The sequence below is a fragment of the Elephas maximus genome, chromosome 19 (assembly GCF_024166365.1).
Source record: "Elephas maximus indicus isolate mEleMax1 chromosome 19, mEleMax1 primary haplotype, whole genome shotgun sequence".
NCBI lineage: Eukaryota > Metazoa > Chordata > Mammalia > Proboscidea > Elephantidae > Elephas > Elephas maximus.
The window spans coordinates 53,262,019-53,288,526 of record NC_064837.1 but is presented as its reverse complement, the minus strand read 5'-3'; the positions used below and the strand labels follow the sequence as shown (position 1 = coordinate 53,288,526).

Genomic DNA, 26,508 nt, shown 5'->3' with positions numbered 1-26,508 from the left:
TCATAATTATATGCATATACAGTCAAGGAAAGCATAGAACTTTATGCACACTATGCCTATTCTCTCGGCTCCTCCAAGTTTTCAAACAAATAGCTAGACACAGTGAACTAGACCTATCAGTTAGTAATGGAGAAAGCCAAGTTCCAGATGCCAGCCAGCCTTTCACAGGCTCTTCTAAAGGCAGAAGCCTCAGACCTGCTATGTTAATTCTTTCCTGCCCAAGTGGCCCTTTCTAACTCTCACCAATAGTTATTGACCTTATACTGCACTGGCTGGCAGATTCCAACACGACCCCTGAGCCCTACAAACATGCCCTGGATTCAGGTACCTCACCCATTTCTGCTCACTTTTCTCAAAGGCTTGATTTCAAAATTTTTTCCTTACTGTTTATGAAAAGTTACATGTCCTGAATAGTTTTTCTGAGTCCTGCTCTCTGATTTCAAAATTAATTATAAAAATGATAACTACCATTTAACAAACACTTAATATATGCCTTAAAAAAACCAAAACCAAACTTGTTGCCATCGAGTTGATTGTGACACATAGCGACCCTATAAAACAGAAGAGAACTGCCCCATAGAGTTTCCAAGGAGCAGCTGGTGGATTTGAACTGCCAACCTTTTGGTTAGCAGCCACAGCTCACCACAGCTCTTAACCACTGTGCTACCAAGGCTCCGTAATATGTGCCTAGTAGTAGATCATATGCTTTATATGTGTTACTGCATTTGATCCTAAAAACAACCCTATGGGAAACATGATGCCATTAGGCTCCTCGTTTGAAACATGAAGAAACCAGAATGGCTTAGAGAAATCACCCATCTGGAAAGTGAAAGAATCATAAACCCGTTTCTTACTCCAAAACCCATACTCTTTTCTACTTCTGTATATTATTTTCTATAGTGTAGCTAAACTAACTAATATGTGGATGATAGTTATGTTATTTGACCCAGGTAACATATTTATATTTTAACAGGGAATTAATAAACATCTTTCTTAACCTAGAAGGAAAACTATTACATGAATTTCATATGCCAGGGCAGACTGGGTACTAAAAATTCAAAAACTATGTGTCTACTTCTTTGTATACAGAAATGACCCTGTATTTGTTTCCCTAAACATTTATTTGTATCTTTTACTGAGAGTGTTAGCTGACAAAATTGATCATTTAAATGATTATTCAAATGAATTACCAGTGATACTAAGTTTTAAATGGTCTCTAAAGAAAAAAGTACTCAAGCCTCACAAGTGCTACCTTCATTAATTTTAGTCCTGTGTTTATAACTTTCAAATTAAATGGAAGTCAAGTAACTGTGTTACCAAAACTCATTTAATAAAACTAAAGAAAAGAATATGAGGGATGTCTACTAAAGGAACCAGCAGAAGATTTATGAGAAATCCTATAATATAGAAGCCTATATACAGACGGAGTCCTCTTAGTGCTAACATAATAAAGGAATAAAAATAAATTTAAATAGACCCCTTAAAAAACCTTATTTCTTTCCTTATAGAGGCTGCCAATTTTTAATCAAAACTAAGTTCTGACTGTCTACAAACAGATCAATGTCAACATGTTCATCAGAAATTAGCAGCTGTTAACCAGAAATGTGAAAAAAAAATGAAACAAAACAAAAAAAGGCTTGCACTCAAAAAAAGTAAATTCATCAATCACAAATAATTCAGTACGTACCATCTAATCTTGAGGCATCATGTATATTCTTTGCCACTTCTGCAAATTCTTTAAATTGTACTTTGTCACTTTCTGCAAGGAAAACTTTTTTTAGCATTTTTTTTTCCTTTTTATACATATAACAAACAAAATTTCCACTTTAGTTCTTTTTTATTGTGGTAAAAATATATATAACTTAACGTTTGACAACCAAACATTTTTTACATGTATAAATTCAGTGACACTAATTACATTAATCATGTTATATAACCATCACAAATATCTGTTGCTAAATTTTTCATCACCATAAACAGATATTCAATGCTTCAATGTTCATTGCAGCACTATTCACAATAGCCAAAAGGTGGAAACAACCTAAATGTCCATTGACAAGTTTTGTTTTGTTTTTTTCCTTGCTGAGAGATGGTAGCCATCAGAAAATGTGTTTTCCTGGAAAATTAAGTAGACGTCTATTTCAACCAAACAGTACGGATATCCCAAGAAAGCTTGGATAGCTCTCTTCACATTTTCAAATCATCCTGTCTGTGTTCACTGGGGTGTGCTATTTTCCAGTAATGTGCTACACAACTTAAAGGTATTCAATATATATTTGATCCATTTAGAGTAATAAAAAATAGATATTAATTTTTTTTACAGGACAATCTAAACTTTCTTTATATTTCACCTACAACACTCCATCTCACCAAACATAAGATAAAGGGACAAAGGTTGACAGCAAATAAAGCTAAATTTTTGTATACCTTTTTAATTTTAATATTGGGAATACCCACCATCAACTGGTGCTAGTTTCAGTGCAGCTAGGAATTCACCTTTTTTTAAATTATTATTCAAACCGGACAGAATGTTCCACAGGTCAGAAACATTCATATTCTCTTTGCTGAGATTGTTGAGGTTTTCGATAACATCAGGCAATGCTAAAGGGTAGATAAAACACAAGTTTTACAACATCCTTATGCAAGAAGTTAATACAGGAAACTGTTACCTGAAATAGTCAGGAATTAGGTTCTTCTCGTTAACAGGAATAACAAATATAACATGAATGGATTGCTAATTCTCAAAAATCAATGGACAACAAAATATTCAACACTAGCCACAATGAAATACCACTTCACCCCCACTAGGCTAGCTAAGATTTAGAAAAAGAAGTCAGGGGGCAGGCAGTGAATTTACATTAATGGGGGAGGAAAACTGAGAAAGCGAGGTTGGAAATGGTTGCACAACTCAAAGAATGTAATCAATATCACTAAACTGTACATATAGAAACTGTTGACTTGGTGTATGTTTTGTCGTGTATATTCTCAAAAACAGCAACAAAATGAATAAAATTTTAAAAAGAAGAAGAAAGAAAGAAAAAGAAATGTTGGCAAGGATGTGGAGAAATTAGAACCCTCCCCCACTGCCTGTGCGTATGCAAAATGGTACAGCTGCTGTCAAACACAATTTGGCAATTCCTCAAAAAGTTAAACACAGAATTACCTTAAAAAAATAAATCCCAAACCCATTGCTGTTGAGTCAGTTACGACTATTAGCAACCCTACAGGACAGAGTAGAAATGCCCCATAGGGTTTCCATGGAGCAGCTGGTGGATTCGAACTGCCAACCTTTTGGTTAGCAGCAAAGCTCTTACCCACTGTGCCACCAGACTACAGTATTATCATCAAAACACCCACACACACACACTCACACACATTGCCGTAGAGTTGATTCTGACTCATAGCGACCCTATACCGCCCAGTAATTTCTCTCCTAGGTATATACGCAAGAGACTTGAAATCAGTAACACAAACAGACATATGTAGACTAAGGTTCAGTGCAGCTGTATTTACAATAGCCAAAAGGTACAAACAACCTAGATGCCCATCAACAAATGAGTTTTTGTTGTTAGGTGCCATCAAGTCAGTTCTGACTCATAGCGACCCTATGCACAACAGAACGAAACACTGCCCGGTCCTGTGCCATCCTTACTATCGTTGTTATGCTTGAGCTCGTTGTTGCATCCACTGTGTCAATCCACCTCGTTGAGGGTCTTCCTCTTTTCCGCTGACCCTGTACTCTGCCAAGCATGATGTCCTTCTCCAGGGACTCATCCCTCCTGACAACATGTCCAAAGTATGTAAGACACAGTCTCACCATCCTTGCCTCTAAGGAGCATTCCGCCCGCACTTCTTCCAAGACAGATTTGTTCGTTCTTTTGGCAGTCCGTGGTATATTCAATATTCTTCGCCAACACCACAATTCAAAAGCGTCAACTCTTCTTCGGTCTTCCTTATTCATTGTCCAGCTTTCACATGCATATGACGCAACTGAAAATACCATGGCTTGGGTCAGGCGCACCTTAGTCTTCAGGGTGATATCTTTGCTCTTCAACACTTTGAAGAGGTCTTTTGCAACAGATTTGCCCAATGCAATGCATCTTTTGATTTCTTGACTGCTGCTTCCATGGCTGTTGATTGTACATCCAAGTAAAATGAAATCCTTGACAACTTCAATTCTTTCTCCGTTTATCATGATGTTCTCATTGGTCCAGTTTTGAGGATTTTTGTTTTCTTTATGTTGAGGTGTAATCCATACTGAAGGCTGTGGTCTTTGATCTTCATTAGTAAGTGCTTCAAGTCTTCTTCCCTTTCAGCAAGGGAGGTTGTGTCATCTGCATAACACAAGTTGTTAATGAGTCTTCCTCCAGTCTTGATGCCCTTTCTTCTTCATATAGTCCAACTTCTCGGATTATTTGTTCAGCATACAGATTAAACAGGCATGGTGAAAGAATACAACCCTGACACACACCTTTCCTGAGTTTAAACCAATCAGTATCCCCTTGTTCTGTACGAACAATTGCCTCTTGATCTATGTACAGGTTCCTCATGAGCACAATTAAGTGTTCTGGAATTCCCATTCTTCACAATGTTATCCATAATTTGTTATTATCCACACAGTCGAATGCCTTTGCATAATCAATAAAGCACAGGTAAACATCCTTCTGGTATCCTCTGCTTTCAGCCAGAAGCCATCTGACATCCGCAATGATATCCCTGGTTCCACGTCCTCTTCTGAAACTGGCCTGAATTTCTGGCAGTTCCCTGTTGATACACTACTGCAGCCGTTTTTGAATGATGTTCAGCAGAATTTTGCTTGTGGGTGATATTAATGATATTGTTCTATAATTTCCACATTCGGTTGGATCACCTTTCTTGGGAATAAGCATAAATATGGATCTCTTCCAGTCAGTTGGCCAGGAAGCTTTCTTCCATATTTCTTGGCATAGACGAGTGAGCACCTCCAGCGCTGCATCTGTTTGTTGAAACATCTCAATTGATATTCCAGCAATTCCTGGAGCCTTGTTTTTCACCAATGCCTTCAGAGCAGCTTGAACTTCTTCCTTCAGTACCATCAGTTCCTGATCATATGCCACCTCTTGAAATGGTTGAATATCGGCTAATTCTTTTTGGTATAATGATTCTGGGTATTCCTTCCATCTTCTTTTGATGCTTCCTGTATCATTTAATATTTTCCCCATGGAATCCTTCACTATTGCAACTTGAGGCTTGAATTTTTTCTCCAGGTCTTTCAGCTTCAGAAACGCTGAGCGTGTTCTTCCCTTTTGGTTTTCCATCTCCAGCTCTTTGCACACATCATTATAATACTTTATTTTGTCTTCTCGAGAGGCCCTTTGAAATCTTCTGTTCAGTTCTTTTATTCATCAATTCCTCCTTTTGCTTTAGCTGCTCAACGCTCAAGAGCAAGTTTCAGAGTCTCCTCTGACATCCAGCTTGGTCTTTTCTTTCTTTCCTGTCTTTTAAGGGACCTCTTGCTTTCTTCCTGGATGATGTCCTTGGTGTCATTCCACAACTCATCTGGTTTTTCAAGGTCATATTTTGGATCTCGTGGACTTGCTCTGGTTTTCTTCAGTTTCAGCTTGAACTTGCATATGAGCAATTGATGGTCTGTTCCACAGTCAGCCCCTGTCCTTGTTCTGATTGATGATATTGAGCTTTTCGATCGTCTCTTTCCACAGATGTAGTCAATTTGATTTCTGTGTGTTCCATCTGGCCAGGTCCATGTGTATAGTCGCTGTTTATGTTGGTGGAAGAAGGTATTTGCAATGAAGAAGTCGTTGGTCTTGCAAAATTCTATCATTTGATCTCCAGCATTGTTTCTATCACCAAGGCCATATTTTCCAACTACTGATCCTTCTTTGTTTCCAACTTTTGCATTCCAATCGCCAGTAATTATCAATGCATCTTGATTGCATGTTCGATCAACTTCAGACTGTAGCAGCTGATAAAAATCTTCTGTTTCTTCATCTTTGGCCCTAGTGGTTGGTGCATAATTTGAATAATAGTCGTATTGACTGGTCTTCCTTGTAGGCGTATGGATATTATCCTATCACTGACAGCGTTGTGCTTCAGGATACATCTTGAAACGTTCTTTTTCACGATGAATGCAACACCATTCCTTTTCGAGTTGTCATTCCCAGCAGAGTAGACTATATGGTTGTCCGATTCAAAATGGCCAATACCAGTCCATTTCAGCTCACTAATGCCTAGGATATCGATGTTTATGTCTTCCATTTCATTTTTTATAATTTCCAATTTTCCTAGATTCATACTTAATACATTCCAGGTTCTGATTATTAATGGATGTTTGCAGCTGTTTCTTCTCATTTTGAGTCATGCCACATCAGCAAATGAAGGTCCTGAAAGCTTTACTCCACCCACGTCATTAAGGTCAACTCTAGTTTGAGGAGGCAGCTCTTCCCCAGTCATCTTTTGAGTGCCTTCCAACCTGGGGGGCTCATCTTCCAGCACTATATCAGACAATGTTCCACTGCTATTCATAAGGTTTTCACTGGCTAATTCTTTTCAGAAGTAGACTGCCAGGTCCTTCTTCCTAGTCTGGAAGCTCAGCTGAAACCTGTCCTCCATGGGTGACCCTGCTGGTATCTGAATACCGGTGGCATAGCTTCCAGCATCACAGCAACACACAAGCCCCCACAGTATGACAAACTGACAGACACGTAGGGGAACAAATGAGTAGACAAGCAAAATGTGGTGTGTGTGTGTGTATATATATATATATATAAATCTTTTATATATATATACATATATACATAAAACAAAAACAACAACAAAAAAACCCGTTCCCGTCTAGTCAATTCCAACTTATTAGGAATATTACTCTGCCATAAAGAGAAATGAAGTCCTGATACATGCTACAACATGGATGAACCTTGAAAACATGATACTACGTTAAGTAGGTCAATCACAAAGGGACAGATATTGTATGATTCCACTTTTATGAAATATATGGAATAGGCAAATGCACAGAGATCAGTTTATTATTGGTTACTGGGGCAGGAGGGAAGGGGTAAGAGGGAGTCATTGTTTAGGAAGCTTTGGGTATCAGTTTATGGTAATGGAAAATTTGGCAGTGGGCACTGGTGACACTCCACAGCATAGTTAATGTAATCGGTATCACTGAATAGTACACGTAAAAAATGTTCACTTAGCAAATGTTATACTGCATATATTTTATGACAATAAAAAGAAAAAATATTAAACACCAAGTTTAATGTATCTTTGAAGATTCTGAAATATTTCACCTCTCAGTAATCATTTTAAAGAATAATTTTTGAGCCAAATCAGAGAACTGTCCCTACAACTTGAACAAATAGGAAGAGAGCAACAAAAGAATCCATCAGGCACTAGGAGAAAACAAATAACAAAAATTAGAGCAGAATGAAACGAATTAGAGAACAGAAAAATAATTGAAATAATTAACAAAGCCAAAGGATGGTTCTTTGAAAAAATTAACAAAATTGATAAACCATTGGCCAGACTGACTAAAGAAATACAGGAAAGGGAACAAATAACACAAATAAAAGATGAGATTGGCCATATCACAACAGACCCAACTGAAATTAAAAGAATCACATCATATTATTACCAAAAATTGTACTCTAACAAATTTGAAAACCTAGAAGAAATGGGTGAATTCCTAGAAACACACTACCTACCAAAACTAACAGAAACAGAACAAATAAATAGACCCATAACAAAAAAAGAGATTGAAAAGGTAATCAAAAAACTCCCAAGAAAAAAAAGCCCTGGCCCGGATGGCTTCACTGCAGAGTTCTACCAAACTTTCAGAGAAGAGTTAACACCACTACTACTAAAGGTATTTCAAAGCATAGGAAAGGATGGAATACTCCCTAACTCATTCTATGAAGCCACCATATCCCTGATACCAAAACCAGCTAAAGACAGCATAAAAAAAGAAAATTACAGACCTATATCCCTAATGAACATAGACACAAAAATCCTCAACAATATTCTTGCCAATAGAATTCAACAACATATCAAAAAAATAATCCACTATGACCAAGTGGGATTTATACCAGGTATGCCAGGATGGTTCAATATTAGCAAAACAATTAATGTAATCCACCGTATAAACAAAAGACAAAAACCACATGATCTTATCAATTGATGCAGAAAAGGCATTTGACAAAGTCCAACACCCATTCATGATAAAAAAAAATAAAAAAAATAACTCTCAGCAAAATAGGAATTGAAGGAAAATTCCTCAACATAATAAAGGGCATCTATCCAAAGTCAACAGTCAACATCATCCTAAATGGACAGAGCCTGAAAGCATTTCCCTTGAGAACGGGAACCAGACAAGGATGCCCTTTATCACCGCTCCTATTCAACATCATGCTGGAGGTCCTAGCCAGAGCAATTAGGCTAGACAAAGAAATACAGGGCATCCAGATTGGCAAGGAAGAAGTAAAATTACCTCTATTTGTAGACGACATTATCTCATACACAGAAAACCCTAAGGAATCCTTAAGAAAACTACTGAAACTAATAGAACAGTTCAGCAGAGCACCAAGGTACAAGATAAACATATAAAAATCAATTGGATTCTTCTGTATCAACAAAAAGAACATCGAAGAGGAAGTCACCAAATCAATACCATTCACAGTAGCCCCCAAGAAGATAAAATACTTAGGAATAAATCTTACCAAAGATGTAAAAGACCTATACAAAGAAAACTACAAGGTACCACTGCAAGGAACCAAAAGACACCTACATAAGTGGAAAAGCATACCTTGCTCATGAATAGGAAGACGTAACATTGTAAAAATGTCTATTCTACCAAAAGCCATCTATATATACAATGCACTTCCAATCCAAATTCCAAAGACGATTTTTAATGTGATGAAGAAACAAGTCACCAACTTTATATGGAAGGGAAAGAAGCCCCGAATAAGTAAAGCATTACTGAAAAAGAAGAAGAAAGTGGGAGGCCTCACTCTACCTGATTTTAGAACCTATTATACAGCCATAGTAGTCAAAACAGCCTGATACTGGTACAACAACAGACACACAGACCAATGGAACAGAATTGAGAATCCTGATATAAATCCGTCCACATATGAGCAGCTGATATTTGATAAAGGCCCAGTGTCAGTTAACTGGGGAAAAGATGGTCTTTTTAACAAATGGTGCTGGCATAACTGGATATCCATCTGCAAAAAAATGAAACAGAAGCCATACCTCACACCATGCACAAAAATTAACTCCAAATGGATCAAACACCTAAACATAAAGTCTAAAACGATAAACATCGTGGAAGAAAAAATAGGGACAACCTTAGGAGCCCTAATACAAGGCATAAACAGAATACAAAATATTACTAAAAATGCCAAAGAGAAACCAGATAACTGGGAGCTCCTAAAAATCAAACACCTATGGTCATCTAAAGACTTCACCAAAAGAGTAAAAAGACCACCTATATACCGGGAAAAAATTTTCAGCTATGACATCTCTGCCCAGCACCTGATCTCTAAAATCTACATGATTCTGCTAAAATTCAACCACAAAAAGACAAACCCAATTAAAAAATGGACAAAAGATATAAACAGGCACTTTTTTTCACTAAAGAAGACATTCAGGCGGCTAACAGATACATGAGGAAATGCTCTCGATCATTAGCCATTAGAGAAATGCAAATCCAAAGTACAATGAGATTCCATCTCACTCCAACAAGGCTGGCATTAATCCAAAAAACACAAAATAATAAATAATAAATGTGGGAGAGGCTGCGGAGAGATTGGAACTCTTATACACTGCTGGTGGGAATGTAAAATGGTACAACCACTTTGGAACTCAATTTGGCGCTTCCTTAAAAAGCTACAAATAGAACTATCATATGACCCAGCAATCCCACACCTCAGAATATATCCTAGAGAAATAAGAGCCTTTATGCGAACAGATATATGCACACCCATGTTTATTGCAGCTCTGTTTACAATAGCAAAAAGATGGAAGCAACCAAAGTGCCCATCAACGGATGAATGGATAAATAAATTATGGTACATTCGCACAATGGAATACTACACATCGATAAAGAACAGTGAGGAATCTGTGAAACATTTCATAACATGGAGGAAACTGGAAGGCATTATGCTGTGCAAAATTAGTCAGAGGCAAAAGGACAAATATTGTATAAGACCACTATTATAAGATCTTGAGAAATAGTATAAACTGAGAAGAACACATACTTCTGTGGTTATGAGGGGGGGAGGCAGGGAGGGTGGGAGAAGGTTTTTTACTGATTAACTAGTAGATAAGAACTGCTTTAGGTGAAGGGAAGGACAATACTCAATACATGGAAGGTCAGCTCAACTGGACTGGACCAAAAGCAAAGAAGTTTCTGGGATAAAATGAATGCTTCAAAGGTCAGCGGAGCAAGGGTGGGGGTTTGGGGACCATGGTTTAAGGGGACTTCTAAGTCAATTGGCAAAATAATTCTATTATGAAAACATTCTGCATCCCACTTTGAAATGTGGCGTCTGGGGTCTTAAATGCTAACAAGTGGCCATCTAAGATGCATCAATTGGTCTCAACCCACCTGGAGCAAAGGAGAATGAAGAACACCAAGGCCACACGACAACTAAGAGCCCAAGAGACAGAAAGGGCCACATGAACCAGAGACCTACATCATCCTGAGACCAGAAGAACTAGTTAGTGCCCGGCCACAATCGACGACTGCCCTGACAGGGAGCACAACAGAGAACCCCTGAGGGAGCAGGAGATCAGTGGGATGCAGACCCCAAATTCTCATAAAAAGATATACTTAATGGCCTGACTGAGACTAGAGGAATCCCGGCGGTCATGGTCCCCAAACCTTCTGTTGGCACAGGACAGGAACCATCCCTGAAGACAACTCATCAGACATGAAAGGGACTGGACAGTGGGTAGGTGAGAGACGCTGATGAAGAGTGAGCTAATTATATCAAGTGGTCACTTGAGACTGTGTTGGCATCTCCTGTCTGGAGGGGGGATGGGAGGATAGAGAGAGTTGGAAGCTGGCAAAATTGTCACGAAAGGAGAGACTGGAAGGGCTAACTCATTGGGGGAGAGCAAGTGGGAGTACGGAGTAAGGTGTATATAAACTTATATGTGACAGTCTGACTTGATTTGTAAACGTTCACTTGAAGCTCAATAAAAGTTAATAAAAAAAAAAAAAGAACTGGTTTTAAAAAGAGGCAGGAAAAAATCATCCAGGGGGGCGGGGCCAAGATGGCTGACTAGGTAGAAGCTACCACGGATCCCTCTTGCAACAAAGACTCGGAAAAACAAGTGACTCAATCACATACATGATAATCTACGAACTCTAACCACCAAACACAGATCTAAAGAGTTGACCTGAGTGACAGGGCAGCAAAAAGCTACGCCCTGAAGCAGGGACTGCCTCTGGAACTAGCGTTCTGCTCCACAGCCTTGAGCCCTCGTGGTTCCCTGGTGCCGACTGGCAGGGCTGATTGTGGCTTGCTAAGGCGGGACAGGCATGGGACAGCCCTAACCCCTAGCCCCCTGGGGCAACCTCGGTAGAGACTCAGCCAGCGCAAGAAGGCTGCACACTGATGCGGCTAACGAGAGAATGAGCAACCATGGAGGAGCAGCGACTGTTTGTGGAGCCTGGAGCCAGCGTCCCAGTCAGAAAACCTTGGTGCCAGGCTTTGGACTGGGCACAGGGGAGCTGAGCAGGGCTTCCTGAGATGGCACAAACACAGGACGCAGCCCTAGCCCCCTGAAGTGACCTCGGTGGAAGCCCAGCCAGCGCATGTAGGCAGTGCAACGATGTGGCTGACAGGAGGAGAAGTCACCAGGAGGCAGCGACTGGTTTTGGAGCGTGCAGTGCAGCATCCCAGCCGGGAAACCTTGGCGCTGGGCTTTCGACTGGGAGCGGAGGAGCTGACCAAGGCTCCTGAGACAGCACAAGCACAGAACATGGGCCTGACCCTCAGGGGCAATCTCGACCCAGCCAGCGCACACAGGCTACACGCCCCTCAGGAATCTCAGATAAAACAGTCGTCACCAAACAAGATAAGTAACTTTGTCTATATTGCTGGGTGCTACTCTCTCCTATCTATCTGATCCCTTCCCTCCCTGCCCCAAGCAGCTTCATTAACATTGGAATTTCCTGGGCCAGGGAGTGAAGTGCTCTGTGGGGTTGTTGTTTTTTTTTTTTTTTTCCTAACCCATTCTCCTGGCCTGAGAGAAGAAGCTACTAAAAACCCAGGGACGAAGAATTCTTCCCTGACTTCCCTAAATTGAAATAAAAATACAGAATCAGCTCCAGCCAAGCATATGAGATCCACACTCTTGGGCTTTCATCCCTACAGGGAACAAGGTGCCTATTATAATGCAAAGGAAATTCTGATAGAGATCTGACTGTAATTGTTTTAACAGATCACTGGAAAGACAAGTTTTTCAGGTCTGATATCTCTACCTATTGAACAGAGCCCTCACTGATCCACAATGGGGAACCCAGGGCTGAAGCTCCACCCAAACCACCTAGCCAACTGCCAAAGGAGTCTGACGATACTGACCTACCAATCTTTAGAGGTACATGCATTGGGTGCCTAAGGTACAGCTGCAGAGATCACCCACCAAATTGCTCTAGGAATAGAGACACACCTACCTCACTGGCACGTGCGGGAAGGCTGTCAGCATCCTGCCCCACAATCCCTGGAGTGTGACCCCCTGCTGCTACTAGGATCTGGTGCACACGACTATCACCACTACTGCTCTAAGTTAATAGGTGACAGTTTATACCACACACTTGGTGACCGAAAATCAGAACACCTAAGCTGATTCTATTCAAGAATAGTGAATGGACTGTTAGGCTTATATATCTGGTAACAGCCCAAACCAGCTGATAATAGGACATAAGTGATTCAAAGGCTACAACAATCAAGACAGTGCAATCTAGTAGCCCATCTGGGTCTACTGAAAGAAAACAAAACAAGATAAGACTCAGTGAGCAAATATAAAATAAATCACTACAATATCTTATAGAAGGCTCGGAGACAGCAGTTGATATGAAACCACATGAAGAAGCAGACCATGATTCCTTCTACAACTACCCAAACTAAAGAATCAAAATCTTTCCCAAATGAAGATACAATCCTGGAATTGCCAGGTGCAGAATACAAAAAACTAATATACAGAATGCTTCAAGACATCAGGGATGACCTCAGAAATGAAATAAGGCAATCTACAGAAAAAGCCAAGGAACACACTGATAAAGCAGTTGAAGAAATCAAAAAGATTATTCAAGAACATAGTGGAAAAATTAATAAGCTGCAAGAATCCATAGACAGACAGTATTCAGAAATCCAAAAGATTAACAGTAAAATTACAGAATTAGACAACTCAATAGGAAGTCAGAGAGCAGAATCGAGCAATTGGAATGCAGAGGGGGGGAGCTGGAGGATAAGGCAATTGACACCAATAGAGTTGAAGAAAAATCAGATAAAAGAATTTAAAAAAATGAAGAAACCCTAAGAATCATGTGGGACTCTATCAAGAAGAATAACTTGCACGTGATTGAAGTTCCAGAGCAGGGAGGGATAACAGAAAATACAAAGAGAATAGCTGAAGATCTGTTGGCAGAAAACTTCCCTGGCATCATGAAAGACTAAAGGATATCTATCTAAGATGCTCACCAAACCCCATATAAGACTGACCCAACTAAAATTAAAAGAATCATATCAGATTATTATGAAAAACTGTACTCTAACAAATTTGCAAACCTTGAAGAAATGGATGAATTCCTAGAAAAACACTACCTTTTTTTACCTAAACTAACACAATCAGAAGTAGAACAACTAAATAGACCCATAACAAAAAAAGAGATTGGAAAGGTAATCAAAAAACTCCCAACAAAAAAAAAGCCCTGGCCCAGATGGCTTCACTGCAGAGGTCTACCAAACTTTCAGAGAAGAGTTAGCACCACTACTACTAAAGGTATTTCAAAGCATAGAAAAGGATGGAATACTACCTAACTCATTCTATGAAGCCACCATATCCCTGATACCAAAACCAGCTAAAGACATCACAAAAAAAGAAAATTACAGACCTATATCCCTCAAGAACATAGACGCAAAAATCCTCAACAAAATTCTAGCCGATAAAATTCAACAACATATCAAAAAAAATAATCCACCACGACCAAGTGGGATTTATGCCAGGTATGCAGGGTTGGTTCAATATTAGAAAAACCATTAATGTAATCCACCATATAAACAAAAGACAAAAACCACATGATCTTATCAATAGATGCAGAAAAGGCATTTGACAAAGTCCAACACCCATTCATGATAAAAACTCTCAGCAAAATACTAATTGAAGGAAAATTCCTCAACATAATAAAGGGCATCTATACAAAGCCAAGAGCCAACATCATTCTAAATGGAGAGAGCCTGAAAGCATTTCCCTTGAGAACAGGAACCAGACAAGGATGCCCTCTATCACTGCTCTTATTCAACATTGTGTTAGACGTCCTAGCCAGAGCAATTAGGCTAGACAGAGAAATAAAGGGCAACCGGATTGGCAAGAAAGAAGTAAAATTATCTCTATTTGCAGATGACATGATCTTATACACAGAAAACCCTAAGGAACCCTCCAGAAAACTACTGAAACTAATAGAAGACTTTGGCAGCGTCTCAGGTTACAAGATAAACATACAAAAATCACTTGGATTCCTCTACATCAACAAAAACAACATCAAAGAGGAAATCACCAAATCAATACCATTCACAGTAGCCCCCAGGAAGATAAAATACTTAGGAATAAATCTTACCAAAGATGTAAAAGACCTGTACAAAGAAAACTACAAAGTACTAGTGCAAGAAACTAAAAGGGACCTACATAAGTGGAAAAACATACCTTGCTCACGGATAGGAAGACTTAACATAGTAAAAATATCTCTTCTACCAAAAGCCATCTATATACACAGTGCACTTCCGATCCAAATTCCAATGACATTTTTTCATGCGATGGAGAAACAAATCACCAACTTCATATGGAAGGGAAAGAAGCCCCGAATAAGTAAAGCATTACTGAAAAAGAAGAACAAAGTGGGAGGCCTCACTCTACCTGATTTTAGAACATATTATACAGACACAGTAGTCAAAACAGCCTGGTACTGGTACAACAATAGGCACATAGACCAGTGGAACAGAATTGAGAACCCAGATATAAATCCATCCACGTATGAGCAGCTGATATTTGATAAAGGCCCAGTGTCAGTTAATCGGGGAAAAGATAGTCTTTTTAACAAATGGTGCTGGCATAACTGGATATCCATTTGCAAAAGAATGAAACAGGACCCATACCTCACACCACTCACAAAAACTAACTCCAAGCGGATCAAAGACCTAAACATAAAGACTAAAACAGTAAAGATCATGGAAGAAAAAATAGGGACAACATTAGGAGCCCTAATACAAGGCATAAACAGAATACAAAACATTACTAAAAATGACGAAGAGAAGCCAGATAACTGGGAGCTCCTAAAAATCAAACACCTATGCTCATCTAAAGACTTCACCAAAAGAGTAAAAAGACCACCTACAGACTGGAAAAAAAATTTCAGCTATGACATCTCCGACCAGCGCCTGATCTCTAAAATCTATATGAGTCTGTTAAAACTCAACCACAAAAAGACAAACAACCCAATTAAAAAATGGGCAAAGGAAATGAACACGCACTTCACTAAAGAAGATATTCAGGCAGCTAACAGATACTTGAGGAAATGCTCTCGATCATTAGCCATTAGAGAAATGCAAATTAAAACTACGATGAGATTCCATCTCACTCCAGCAAGGCTGGCGTTAATCCAAAAAACCCAAAATAATAAATGTTGGAGAGGCGGTGGAGAGATTGGAACTCTTATACACTGCTGGTGGGAATGTAAAATGGTACAACCACTTTGGAAATCCATCTGGCGTTTCCTTAAAAAGTTAGAAATAGAACTACCATACAACCCAGAAATCCCACTCCTTGGAATATATCCTAGAGAAATAAGGGCCTTCACACAAACAGATATATGCACACCCATGTTGACTGCAGCACTGTTTACAATAGCAAAAAGCTGGAACCAAACAAGGTGTCCATCAACAGATGAATGGTTAAATAAATTATGGTATATTCACACAATGGAATACTACGCATCGATAAAGAACAGTGACGAATGTGTGAAACATTTCATAACATGGAGGAACCTGGAAGGCATTATGCTGAGTGCAAGTCAGAGGCAAAAGGACAAATATTGTATAAGACCACTATTATGAGATCTTGAGAAATAGTTTAAACTGAGAAGAACACATTCTTTTGTGGTTACGAGGAGGGGAGGGAAGGAGGGTGGGAGAGGGTTATTTACTGATTAGATAGTAGATAAGAACTACTTTAGGTGAAGGGAAGGACAATACTCAGTACAGGGAAGGTCAGCTCAACTGGACTGGACCAAAAGCAAAGAAGTTTCCTGAATAAACTGAATGTTTCAAAGGTCAGCGGATCAAGGGCGGGGGTTTGGGGGCTATGGCTTCAGAGGACATCTAAGTCAACTGGCAAAATAAATTCTATTAAGAAAACATTCTGCATCCCACTTTGAAGTGTGGCATCTGGGGTCTTAAATGCTGACAAGCGGCCATCTAAGATGCATCAATTGATCTCAACCCACCTGGATCAAAGGAGAATGAAGAACACCAAGGACACAAGATAATTATGAGCCCAAGAGACAGAAAGGGGGACATGAACTAGAGACTTACGTCATCCAGAAGGACTAGATGGTGCCTGGCCACAACCGATGACTGCCCTGACAGACAGCACAACAGAGAACCCCTGAGGGAGCAGAACAGTGGGATGCAGGCCCCAAATTCTCATAAAAAGACCAGACTTAATGGTCTGACTGAGAGTAGAAGAATCCCGGCGGTCATGGTCCCCAAACCTTCTATTGGCCCAGGATAGGAACCATTCCCGAACACAACTCATCAGACTTAGAATGGACTGGACAATGGGTTGGAGAGAGATGCTGATGAGGAGTGAGCTACTTGTATCAGGTGGACACTTGAGACTGTGTTTGCATTGCCTGTCTGGAGGGGAGATGGGAGGGTAGAGGGGGTTAGAAACTGGCAAAACGGTCACAAAAGGAGAGACTGGAAGGAGTGAGAGGGCTGACTCATTAGGGGGAGAGTAAATGAGAGTATGTAGTAAGGTGTATATAAGTTTATATGTGAGAGACGCTTGATTTGTAAACTTTCACTTAAAGCACAATAAAAATTATTTTAAAAAAAAAACTTCCATTGTAACATGAGGGAAAGCCCAAGTTAATGACTACAAATCAAGGTTTCTGAAAGCCTCTTTCTTAGTTTCTGGTATATTTCTACCAACATTCTTTGGCATTTTTGGTATCTGTCCTCCCCCTTTCTATGTCTCTGTGTCTATGCTGCTCTTTTTATAACAGAGAAGTGATTAGGTTTAGGACCCACTCTACTCTGGTATGACCACATTAACGTAACAAAAGAAAACTCCTATTTTCAAACAGGTCACACCTACAGGTGCAGGGGCCAAGACTTCAATGCGTATTTTAATTCTAGCAGAATACAATAAACTAGAGAATGGGACTGAGGACCTCAATACATACTTTGGAGGGATATAGTTTTATTGCTTTATCTCTTATATTTGGGCCATTGATCCTTTTTAAATTAATTATTGTATATGGTATAAGGTATCAGGCCAAACTGATTCTTTCGCATGTGGAGACCCAGTTGTTCCAGCACCATTTTTTAAAGAGACTATTCTCTCCCCCACTGAATTGATTTGGAAGCCTTATGGAAAATCAATTGCCTACAAATGTATGGGTTTATTTCTGGACTCTCAATTCTAGTCCATTGGTCTTTATGTCTATCCTTATACCAATATCAAACTGTTTTGATTATTGTAGCTTTGTAATACATTCTTAAATCAGGAAATGTGAATTCCCCTATTTTCTTTTTTAATATTGTTTTGGCTATTTGGAGTCCCTCGTAACTCCATGTGAATGGAGCCGTGGTGGTGCAGTGATTAAGCATTTGACTGCTAACCAAAAGGTCTGTAGTTCAAATCCACCAGCCACTCCTTGGAAACCCTATGGGGCAGTTCTGCTCTGTCCTATAGGGTTGCTATGAGTTACAATCAACTCAACGGCAACAAGTTTGGTTTGGTTTTTTTGTAACTCCATATGATTTTGAGGATCAGCTTTTCCATCTATGCAAAAACAGCTGTTGGAATTTTGATAAGGATTATGTTGAATCAGTGTATCACTTTGACATCTTAATATTAAGTCTTCTAATATATGAACATGGGATGTCTTTCCATTTATTAGATCTCCTTTGATTTCTTTCAGCAATATTTTACAGTTCTCAATGTACAAGTCTTTCACCTCCTTGGTTAAACCTATTCAGAGGTATTTTATTCTTTTGGATGCTGTTGTAAAAGGAATGGTTTTCTTAATTTGATTTACAGATTGTTCAATGCTGGTGTATAAGATACAACTGATTTCTTTGTGTACATCTTGCACAACTTTGCTGAATTCAATTATTAGCTCTAGTAGCTTTCCTGTAGATTCTTTGGAATTTTCTATATCTGAAAATAGAAATATTTCTTCCTTCTTATTTGGATGCCTTTTATTTCTTTTTCTTGCCTAATTGATCTGGTAGAACTTCCAGTGCAATGTTGAGTAGAAGTGGTGAAAGTGGACATTTTTGTCTTGTTCCTAATCTCAAGTAGAAGGCTTTCAGTCTTTCACCACTGAGTATGATGTTAGCTGTGGATTTTTCATAAATGCCCTTTATCATGTTGAGGAATTTCCCCTCTATTCCTAGTTTGCTAAGTGCTTTTATCATGAAAAGGTGTTGGATTTTGTCAAATGCCTTTTCTGCATCGATTGAGTGGATTGTGCAGCTCTTTTTCTTCATTCTATTAATGTGGTTGATTAATTGATTGGCTTGGTAATGCCGACCCACCTTTGCATTCCTGGAATAAATCCCAGTCGATCATGGTGTATGATTCTTTTAGAATGTTATTTGATTAGGATTCCTATTATTTTGTTGACAATTTTTGCATTCGTAGTCATAGGACTATTAGTCACTGGTCTATTGTTTTCATTTCCTGTAATGTCTGTCTGGCTTTGATATCAGGGTAATGCTGGTCTCACAGAATGAATTAAGAAGTATTCTCTCCTCTTCTATTTTCCAGAAGTATATGAGAAGTATTTCTGTGAACTCCTCTTTAAATATTTGGTAGAATTTGCAAGTGAAGCCATCTGCTACCATGAGGGTTAAAACCCTCACCACTGTATCCCCAGGGCTTAGCTCAGTGTCTAGCACATAGTAGGTGTTCAATAATTATTTCTTGGATGGGTGAACAGTTAAATAAAATTCTAGACCCAAAGAGAATCTTAGATATTATCTAATACAAATAAAAAAAAAGTTTTTTTTTTTAAGTTTTACTTATATCCAGACAGATTAAGTGGCTTGTCCAAAGTAGCAAGCAGTTAGTAAAGAAATCCTAGGTTCTTCCTCCACCACATGTATCCCATATACTGATGCAACTGAAATCACCTCACTCTCCTACTCATCAATTTTAAGGGCTTCATATCTACCAAACAATATACAAAATTCTTAAGGAAGACATTTAAATACCCATGATCTCATCCTACCTTCTATCTTTCCAGTTTATATGCACCCTACATTTGCCAGCCTGAACTTATCCACTATTTTTTTTTGCTTATAGATCTCATCAACTTGGAACCTTCACCCCATCTTCACATGTCCAAAATCTATACTCTTCCCACCTTTCACTGATTTCTGAAATGCAGCTGCCTATACAAGTTTCCTTTAATCTCCCAACCAAGGTTCCATTTTCTCAACTATGTAGCGTTTTATTTAAATGTCTCTTTATGCCTTCAATTTTTAGTATATTTCTGATCTCACCTTCTAAATTCTAGACTCTGAAAGCCAGAATTATTCTTTATTTATCCTCGTATTTTATGTCTAGAAAAAGTCTTTGTCTGCGGTAATGCTTAATAAATATCTGCTGGATGAATACAGATAAAGACAGACAGACAGATTATACTTTCAGCTGTATGGCCAAATCCAACCAGAGAAAAAATTTCAACTGTCTGCTTAACCACGTTGATGTTGTTGTTAGCTGCTGTCGAGTTGGTCCCAACGCATAGTGGACCCCATGCACAAAATGGAACAAAACACTGCCCAATCCTGTGCCATTCCATGATCAATGCATAGCAGCAAATAGTAGAAATCCACCATGTCATTTTCACACTACTATAAACAAGTCCAACTTGCATATGCTATACAAAAATATTTTGAGTGCATTCACTCTTAAAACAACTACTTGCTCAGAAAAAAAAAAAATACTGGAAAGCAGCTTCAACAATTTTACTAATTAAATGCTGTTTTATAGAAGTAGTCTGGGGAAATGCTTTTCAGCCAGTATTTGTTTGTACTGAAAAAAAGTAAAGGCAGAATAAAAATAGGTGAATGTTTTGGTGAAAAGTGAGTAAAAGAGGCTAATAACTACATCAGAATTTTTTTCTGTGTTCTGACATGAAAGGGTAAAGCTACGTAATCTAGTACTGAATAAATACCCCTAAGCACAATGAAGGCGCTAAGCCAAGCTCAATGTGTTGGGCTCAAAAGAAACAACAGTAAACTATGTCTAAAAGTTCTGAGAGATCAAAAAACATCAGGGATAAAACACTCCCCTCAGTAACATGGGGCAATCAGTGGAGGATGAAGGCAGAAGTCAGACTGAAGTGGGATGTGATGAAACGGAGATAACTGATGTAGACAATACTTTCGAGATGTTTGTCTGGGAAAGAAAGGAGAAAGAAACAGATGAGGTTATTGAAGACGATATTTGTTTATTATTTGTCTGTCTATTCTTAATATAAAAGAGAATTATGTATATTTAAATGCTAATAGAAAGGATCTCATTAAGAGAGCAGGAAGTTGAAGATACAGAAAAGTATAAAACAAAAGAAAAAGGGAATAAACGTAATCCAGAGCATGTTGTTGTCATTAGGTGCCATCGAGTTGGTTCCGACTCATAGTGACCCTATGGACAATAGAATGAAACACTGGTCCTGCACCATTCTCACAATTGTTGCTATGCTTGAGCCCATTGTTGCAGCCACTGCATCAATCCATCTCGCTGAGGTCTTCCTATTTTTCACTGACCCTCTGCTTTACAAAGTCCTTCTCCAGGGTCTGATCCCTCCTGACAACATGTCCAAAGCATGTGAGACACAGTCTCACCATACTTGCTTCTAAGGAGCATTCTGGTTGTACTTCTTCCAAGATAGATTTGTTTGTTCTTTTGGCAGTCCATGGTATATTCAATATTCTTCGCCAACACCACAATTCAAAAGCATTGATTCTTCTTCATTCTTCCTTATTCATTGTCTTGCTTTCTCACGCATATGAGGCGACTCACACCATGGCTTGGGTCAGGCGCACCTTAGTTCTCAAGGTGACGTCTTTACTTTTCAACTCTTCAAAGAGATCTTTTGCAGGAGATTTGCCCAATGCAATGTGTCTTTTGATTTCTTGACTGCTGCTTTCATGGGTATTGACTATGGATCCAAGTAAAATGAAATCCTTGACAACCTCAATCTTTTCTCCATTTATCATGATATTGCTTATTGGGCCAGTTGTGAAGTTTTTGTTTTCTTCAAGTTGAGGTGCAATCCATACTGAAGGCTGTGGTCTTTGATCTTCATCAGTAAGTGCTTCAAGTTCTCTTCACTTTCAGCAAGCAAGGTTGTGTCATCTGCATAATGCAGGTTGTTAATGAGTCTTGCTCCAGTCCTGATGCTCCATTCTTCTTCATATAGTCCAGCTTCTCAGATTATTTGCTCAGCATACAGACTGAATAGGTATGGTGAAAGGATACAACCCTGACCATGCAGTACCCCCTTGTTCTGTTTGAATGACGACCTCTTGATCCGTGTAGATTGCTCATAAGCACAATTAAGTGTTCCAGAATTCTCATTCTCTGCTATGTTATCCATAATTTGTTATGATTCACACAGTCAAATGCCTTAGCATAGTCAATAAAACACAGGTAAACATCTTTCTGGTATTCCCTGCTTTCAGCCAAGACCCATCTGACATCAGCAATGATATCCCTGGTTCCACGTCCTCTTCTAAATCTGGCTTGAATTTCTGGCAGTTCCCTGTTGATATACTGCTGCAGTCCCTTTTGAATGATCTTTGCAAAATTTTGCTTGCATGTGATATTATTTTTGGTGTAGTGACTGGGAATTCCTTCTATCTTCTTTTGATGATTCCTGCATAGTTTAATATTTTCCCCATAGAATCCTTCACTATTGCAACTCAAGGCTTGAAATTTTTCTTCAGTTCTTTCAGCTTCAGAAATGCTGAGTGTGTTCTCCCCTTTTGGTTTTCTGTCTCCAGGTCTTTTACTTTGTCTTCTCAAACCGCCCTTTGAAATCTTATGTCCAGCTCTTTCACTTCATCATTTTTTCCTTTTGCTTTAGCTACTCAACATACAAGAGTATGTTTCAGGGTCTCTCCTGACATCCAGTTAGGTCTTTTCTTTCTCTTCTGTCTTTTCAATGGTCTCTTGCTTTCTTCGTGTATGTTGTCTTTGATGTCATTCCACAACTTACCTGGTTTTCGGTCATTAGTGTTCAACGCGTCAAATCAATTCTTGAGATGGTATCTAAATTCGGGTGGGATATACTCAAGGTCATACGTTGGTTCTTGTTGACTTGCTCTAATTTTCTTCACTTTCAACTTGAACTTGCATATGAGTAATTGATGGTCTGATCCAGAGGTGGCCCCTGGCCTTCCTATAACTGATAATATTAAGCTTTTATATTGTCTTTTTCCACAGATGTAGTTGACCTGATTCCTGTGTGTTCTATCTGGTGAGGTCCATGTGTATAGTTGCCGTTTATATTGGTGAAAAAAGGTACTTGCAATGAAAAAGTCATTGGCCTTGCAAAATTTAAACATGTGATCTCCGGCACTATTTCTATCATCAAGGCCACACTTCCCAACTACCGATCCTTCTTCTTTGTTGCCAACTTTGGCTTTCTAATCACCAGTGCATCCTGATTGCACGTTCAATCAATTTCAGACTGCAAAACCAAACCAAACCAAACCCAGTGCAGCTGAGTCTATTCCAACTCATAGCGACCCTATAGGACAGAGTAGAACTGCCCCATAGAGTTTCCAGGGAGCACCTGGTGGATTCGAACTGCCGACCTTTTGGTTAGCAGCCGTAGCACTTAACCACTACGCCACCAGGGTTTCCTTCAGACTGCAGAAGTTGGTAAAAATCTTCAATTTCTTCATCTTTGGCCTTAATGGTTGGTGCACAAATTCGAATAATAGTCATATCAACTGGTCTTCCTTGTAGGCGTATGGATATTATCCTATCACTGACAGGGTTGTGCTTCAGGATAGATCTTGAAATGTTCTTTTTGGTAATAAATGCAACGCCATTCCTCTTCAAGTTGTCATTTCCGGCATAGTAGACCATATGATTGTCTTATTTAAAATGATCAATACCAGTCCATTTCAGCTCACTAATACCTAGGATATTGATGTTTATGTATTTCATTTCATTTCATTTCTGACTATTTCCAATTTTCCTAGATTCATACTTCGTACATTCCAGGTCCCGATTATTAACGGATGTTTGCAGCTGTTTCTTATTTTGTGTTGTGCCACATCAGCAAATGAAGGTCCCAAAAGCTTGACTCCATTCACGTCATTAAGGTCTACTCTACTTTGAAGAGGCAGCTCTTCCTCAGTCATATTTTGAATGCCTTTCAAACTGAGAGGCTCATCTTCCGGCACTATATCAGACAATGTTCCACTGCTATTCATAAGGTACTCTCTGGCTAATTCTTTTTAGAAGTAGACCACTGGGTCCTTCTTCCGAGTCTGTTTTAGTCTGGAAACTCAGCTGAAACCTGTCCACTATGGGTGACCCTGCTGGTATATGAATACTGGTGGCATAGCTTCCAGCATCACAGCCACATACAAGCCACCATAGTACGACAAATTGACAGACATATGGGGGAATCCAAGGCATAGAAGGGAAGAATTGGCATATAGTAGGAAAAGGGGCACCTCTTTCCTTATCTCAAAAAAGAAGGAGGAGGAAGTAAAACAGAGTTAAATATATTTAGAAATTTAGTATTAAGAAAAAAAAGCTGTGGTAGTTCCTATCAGATGGCTTTCATTTTCTCTATAAAGGCAAAGTTATCTTCTAAATGCATGAGAGGTAAAGTGTGGGGTAGCATTGGAAGTTTGAGGAGAATGGAGAAGATTTTTAAATACTTGTTTCAGAGAGTGGGAGGATGAGCTAACTGAATAAAAAGAAAATCACATAATTCCTAGATAGTATGATGGTCAGCAGACATTGATAACCGAGATTTTTATAGTGGTGCTTCTTTAATCTGCTTAGATGTGTGATTTTTCTCCAGAAATGCTGTTAGATACAAGGAAAAGGCAGGTAATTGGGTTCATTCAGAATCAGGAGTGTTGTCAAATAGGTGCAACAAAAGGACATGGAGAAGGGAGTTTACAGTATTGGGGAGGGATGGACCGGAGAATTTAAACTGGATAAGGAAAAAAAAAATTTTTTCTTTTTAAGGAGGAAATGTAAAAACAGGAGGAGACTGATGCATAAGGAGAAAGTAGACAGGCAAATGGATGGAAGGTCCCAATGAGGTATGCAGACCAACAAATAAGACATGTCCCTAAGCTGTCTGATAAAGAAAAAAGGAAAAGAAGCAGACATGAACATAAAATATTAAGAATGAGTAAGGAAATATAACTACAGATATGAATAAGATAATATATGATACAATTAAATATATTTGTGCTAATAAAATGTTTGTTCTCCCTGAAATTGAAATTCCTAGGAAAAATGAAGTGACTTTGACAATACAATCTCTTCACTCAATCAGTGTATTGTATATCCTTGTATAGGAGACAAAATAAGTCAATTTATATTATAAGGAAAAAACAATTGTTACTTAAAACCCACTACTGTCCAATATGTAAGTACAAAATAACACAATTATTATTTTAACCCCAATTTTTAAAATACTAACTTCACTCAAAAGAGTATCAAGTTTTTGTTCCATTTAAAATATATAAATACGACCTTACATTTCTTTACAGTGAGTTTCTTAATGGCAAAGACTGCCTTTTTCATCTTAGCACGCTCACAACTTAATATAAAGCCTGATACACAGTAATGGCTCATTAAATGTTACTAAATAAATTGGAAGATGAAAAGAAATACAAACAGCTTGAAACCGGAAATTCTGCATGTTGGTGTTCATATACAGCCACTGGATGGCACCACTTTCTCAAAGTGGGAAGACATTTAAATCCTCCAAATGATGAATCTCACATACATGGTTCTAGCTCTCTATATTAAAGTGTGAGGATGAAAAGTAAGACGACAACAGCTTTCAATTCGGCTGTATGTGGAAGCTGTTGTAGAATTAGGGGTAGACAGTGAGATGATTAAGGCCAAATGTAGCAGCAGTAACCCAGGCACGTATTTGCCTGATGACCTATAGGATAACTAGCTGTTTTAGTATCTTTATTCTTCTAAAATCTGTCAAACAGCTTGATCCACATAAAACACAAGATATCATGTTCTTACGTAATTTTTCAGAGAAGCGTTTCGTGTTGTTCATCATATTATCAACGAATTCTTTAAAATTTACTTTTCTCATTTCTAAGGGAGAAAGAAACACATTTTCTTCAGTATCATTAAGTATTAAATCATTATGACAAATACTGATTTACATAAAAATAAGTTATATATTCAGGAATATATATCTAGCATAATTATAGCTACCAACTAATATTAATCAATACAAATATATGGATATAAAGGGAAAAAAGCAATTCAACTTACATTAAAAAAAACACTGACAAACAAGAAAATTGATCAAAATCATTATGGTCCCTTTCACATGTACAACATTTTCAACTTTTAACATGCATTTTCTTGTCTTGGCCTTACAACAACTCAGTTAGATACACAGGTGAAATATTAGTATGCTCTTTTACAGATTAAAAATAACTTATTAAAATGCTACTTAAGAAACAACAGGAGAGGCGGAGCCAAGATGGCGGACTAGGCAGACGCTACCTCGGATCCCTCTTACAACAAAGACACGGAAAAACAAGTGAATCGATCACATACATAACAATCTACGAACCCTGAACAACAAACACAGATTTAGAGACGGAGAACGAACTAATACGGGGAAGCAGCGATTGTTTCCAGAGCCTGGAGCCAGCGTACCAGTCAGGTACGGCACAAGCACAGAGACCTGCTCCACCCCCCTGAACTAACCCCGGGAGGGGGACTAGCCGGTTCCACAGGCGGCGTGGGACGCAG

General features: G+C 38.8%; 1 protein-coding gene across 1 annotated transcript in view; it reads right to left on the bottom strand.

The window, feature by feature from the left end:
• Nucleotides 1-26,508, bottom strand: part of EFCAB3 (EF-hand calcium binding domain 3) — a 573,675-nt gene that overhangs the window by 471,172 nt on the left and 75,995 nt on the right. The window contains exons 15-17 of the mRNA XM_049861611.1: nucleotides 25,762-25,836; nucleotides 2,458-2,601; nucleotides 1,688-1,759 (exon numbers count right to left, since the gene is read on the bottom strand). Of these exons, the coding sequence (XP_049717568.1) occupies nucleotides 1,688-1,759; nucleotides 2,458-2,601; nucleotides 25,762-25,836 (291 nt within the window). The remainder of the gene's footprint in view (nucleotides 1-1,687; nucleotides 1,760-2,457; nucleotides 2,602-25,761; nucleotides 25,837-26,508) is intronic.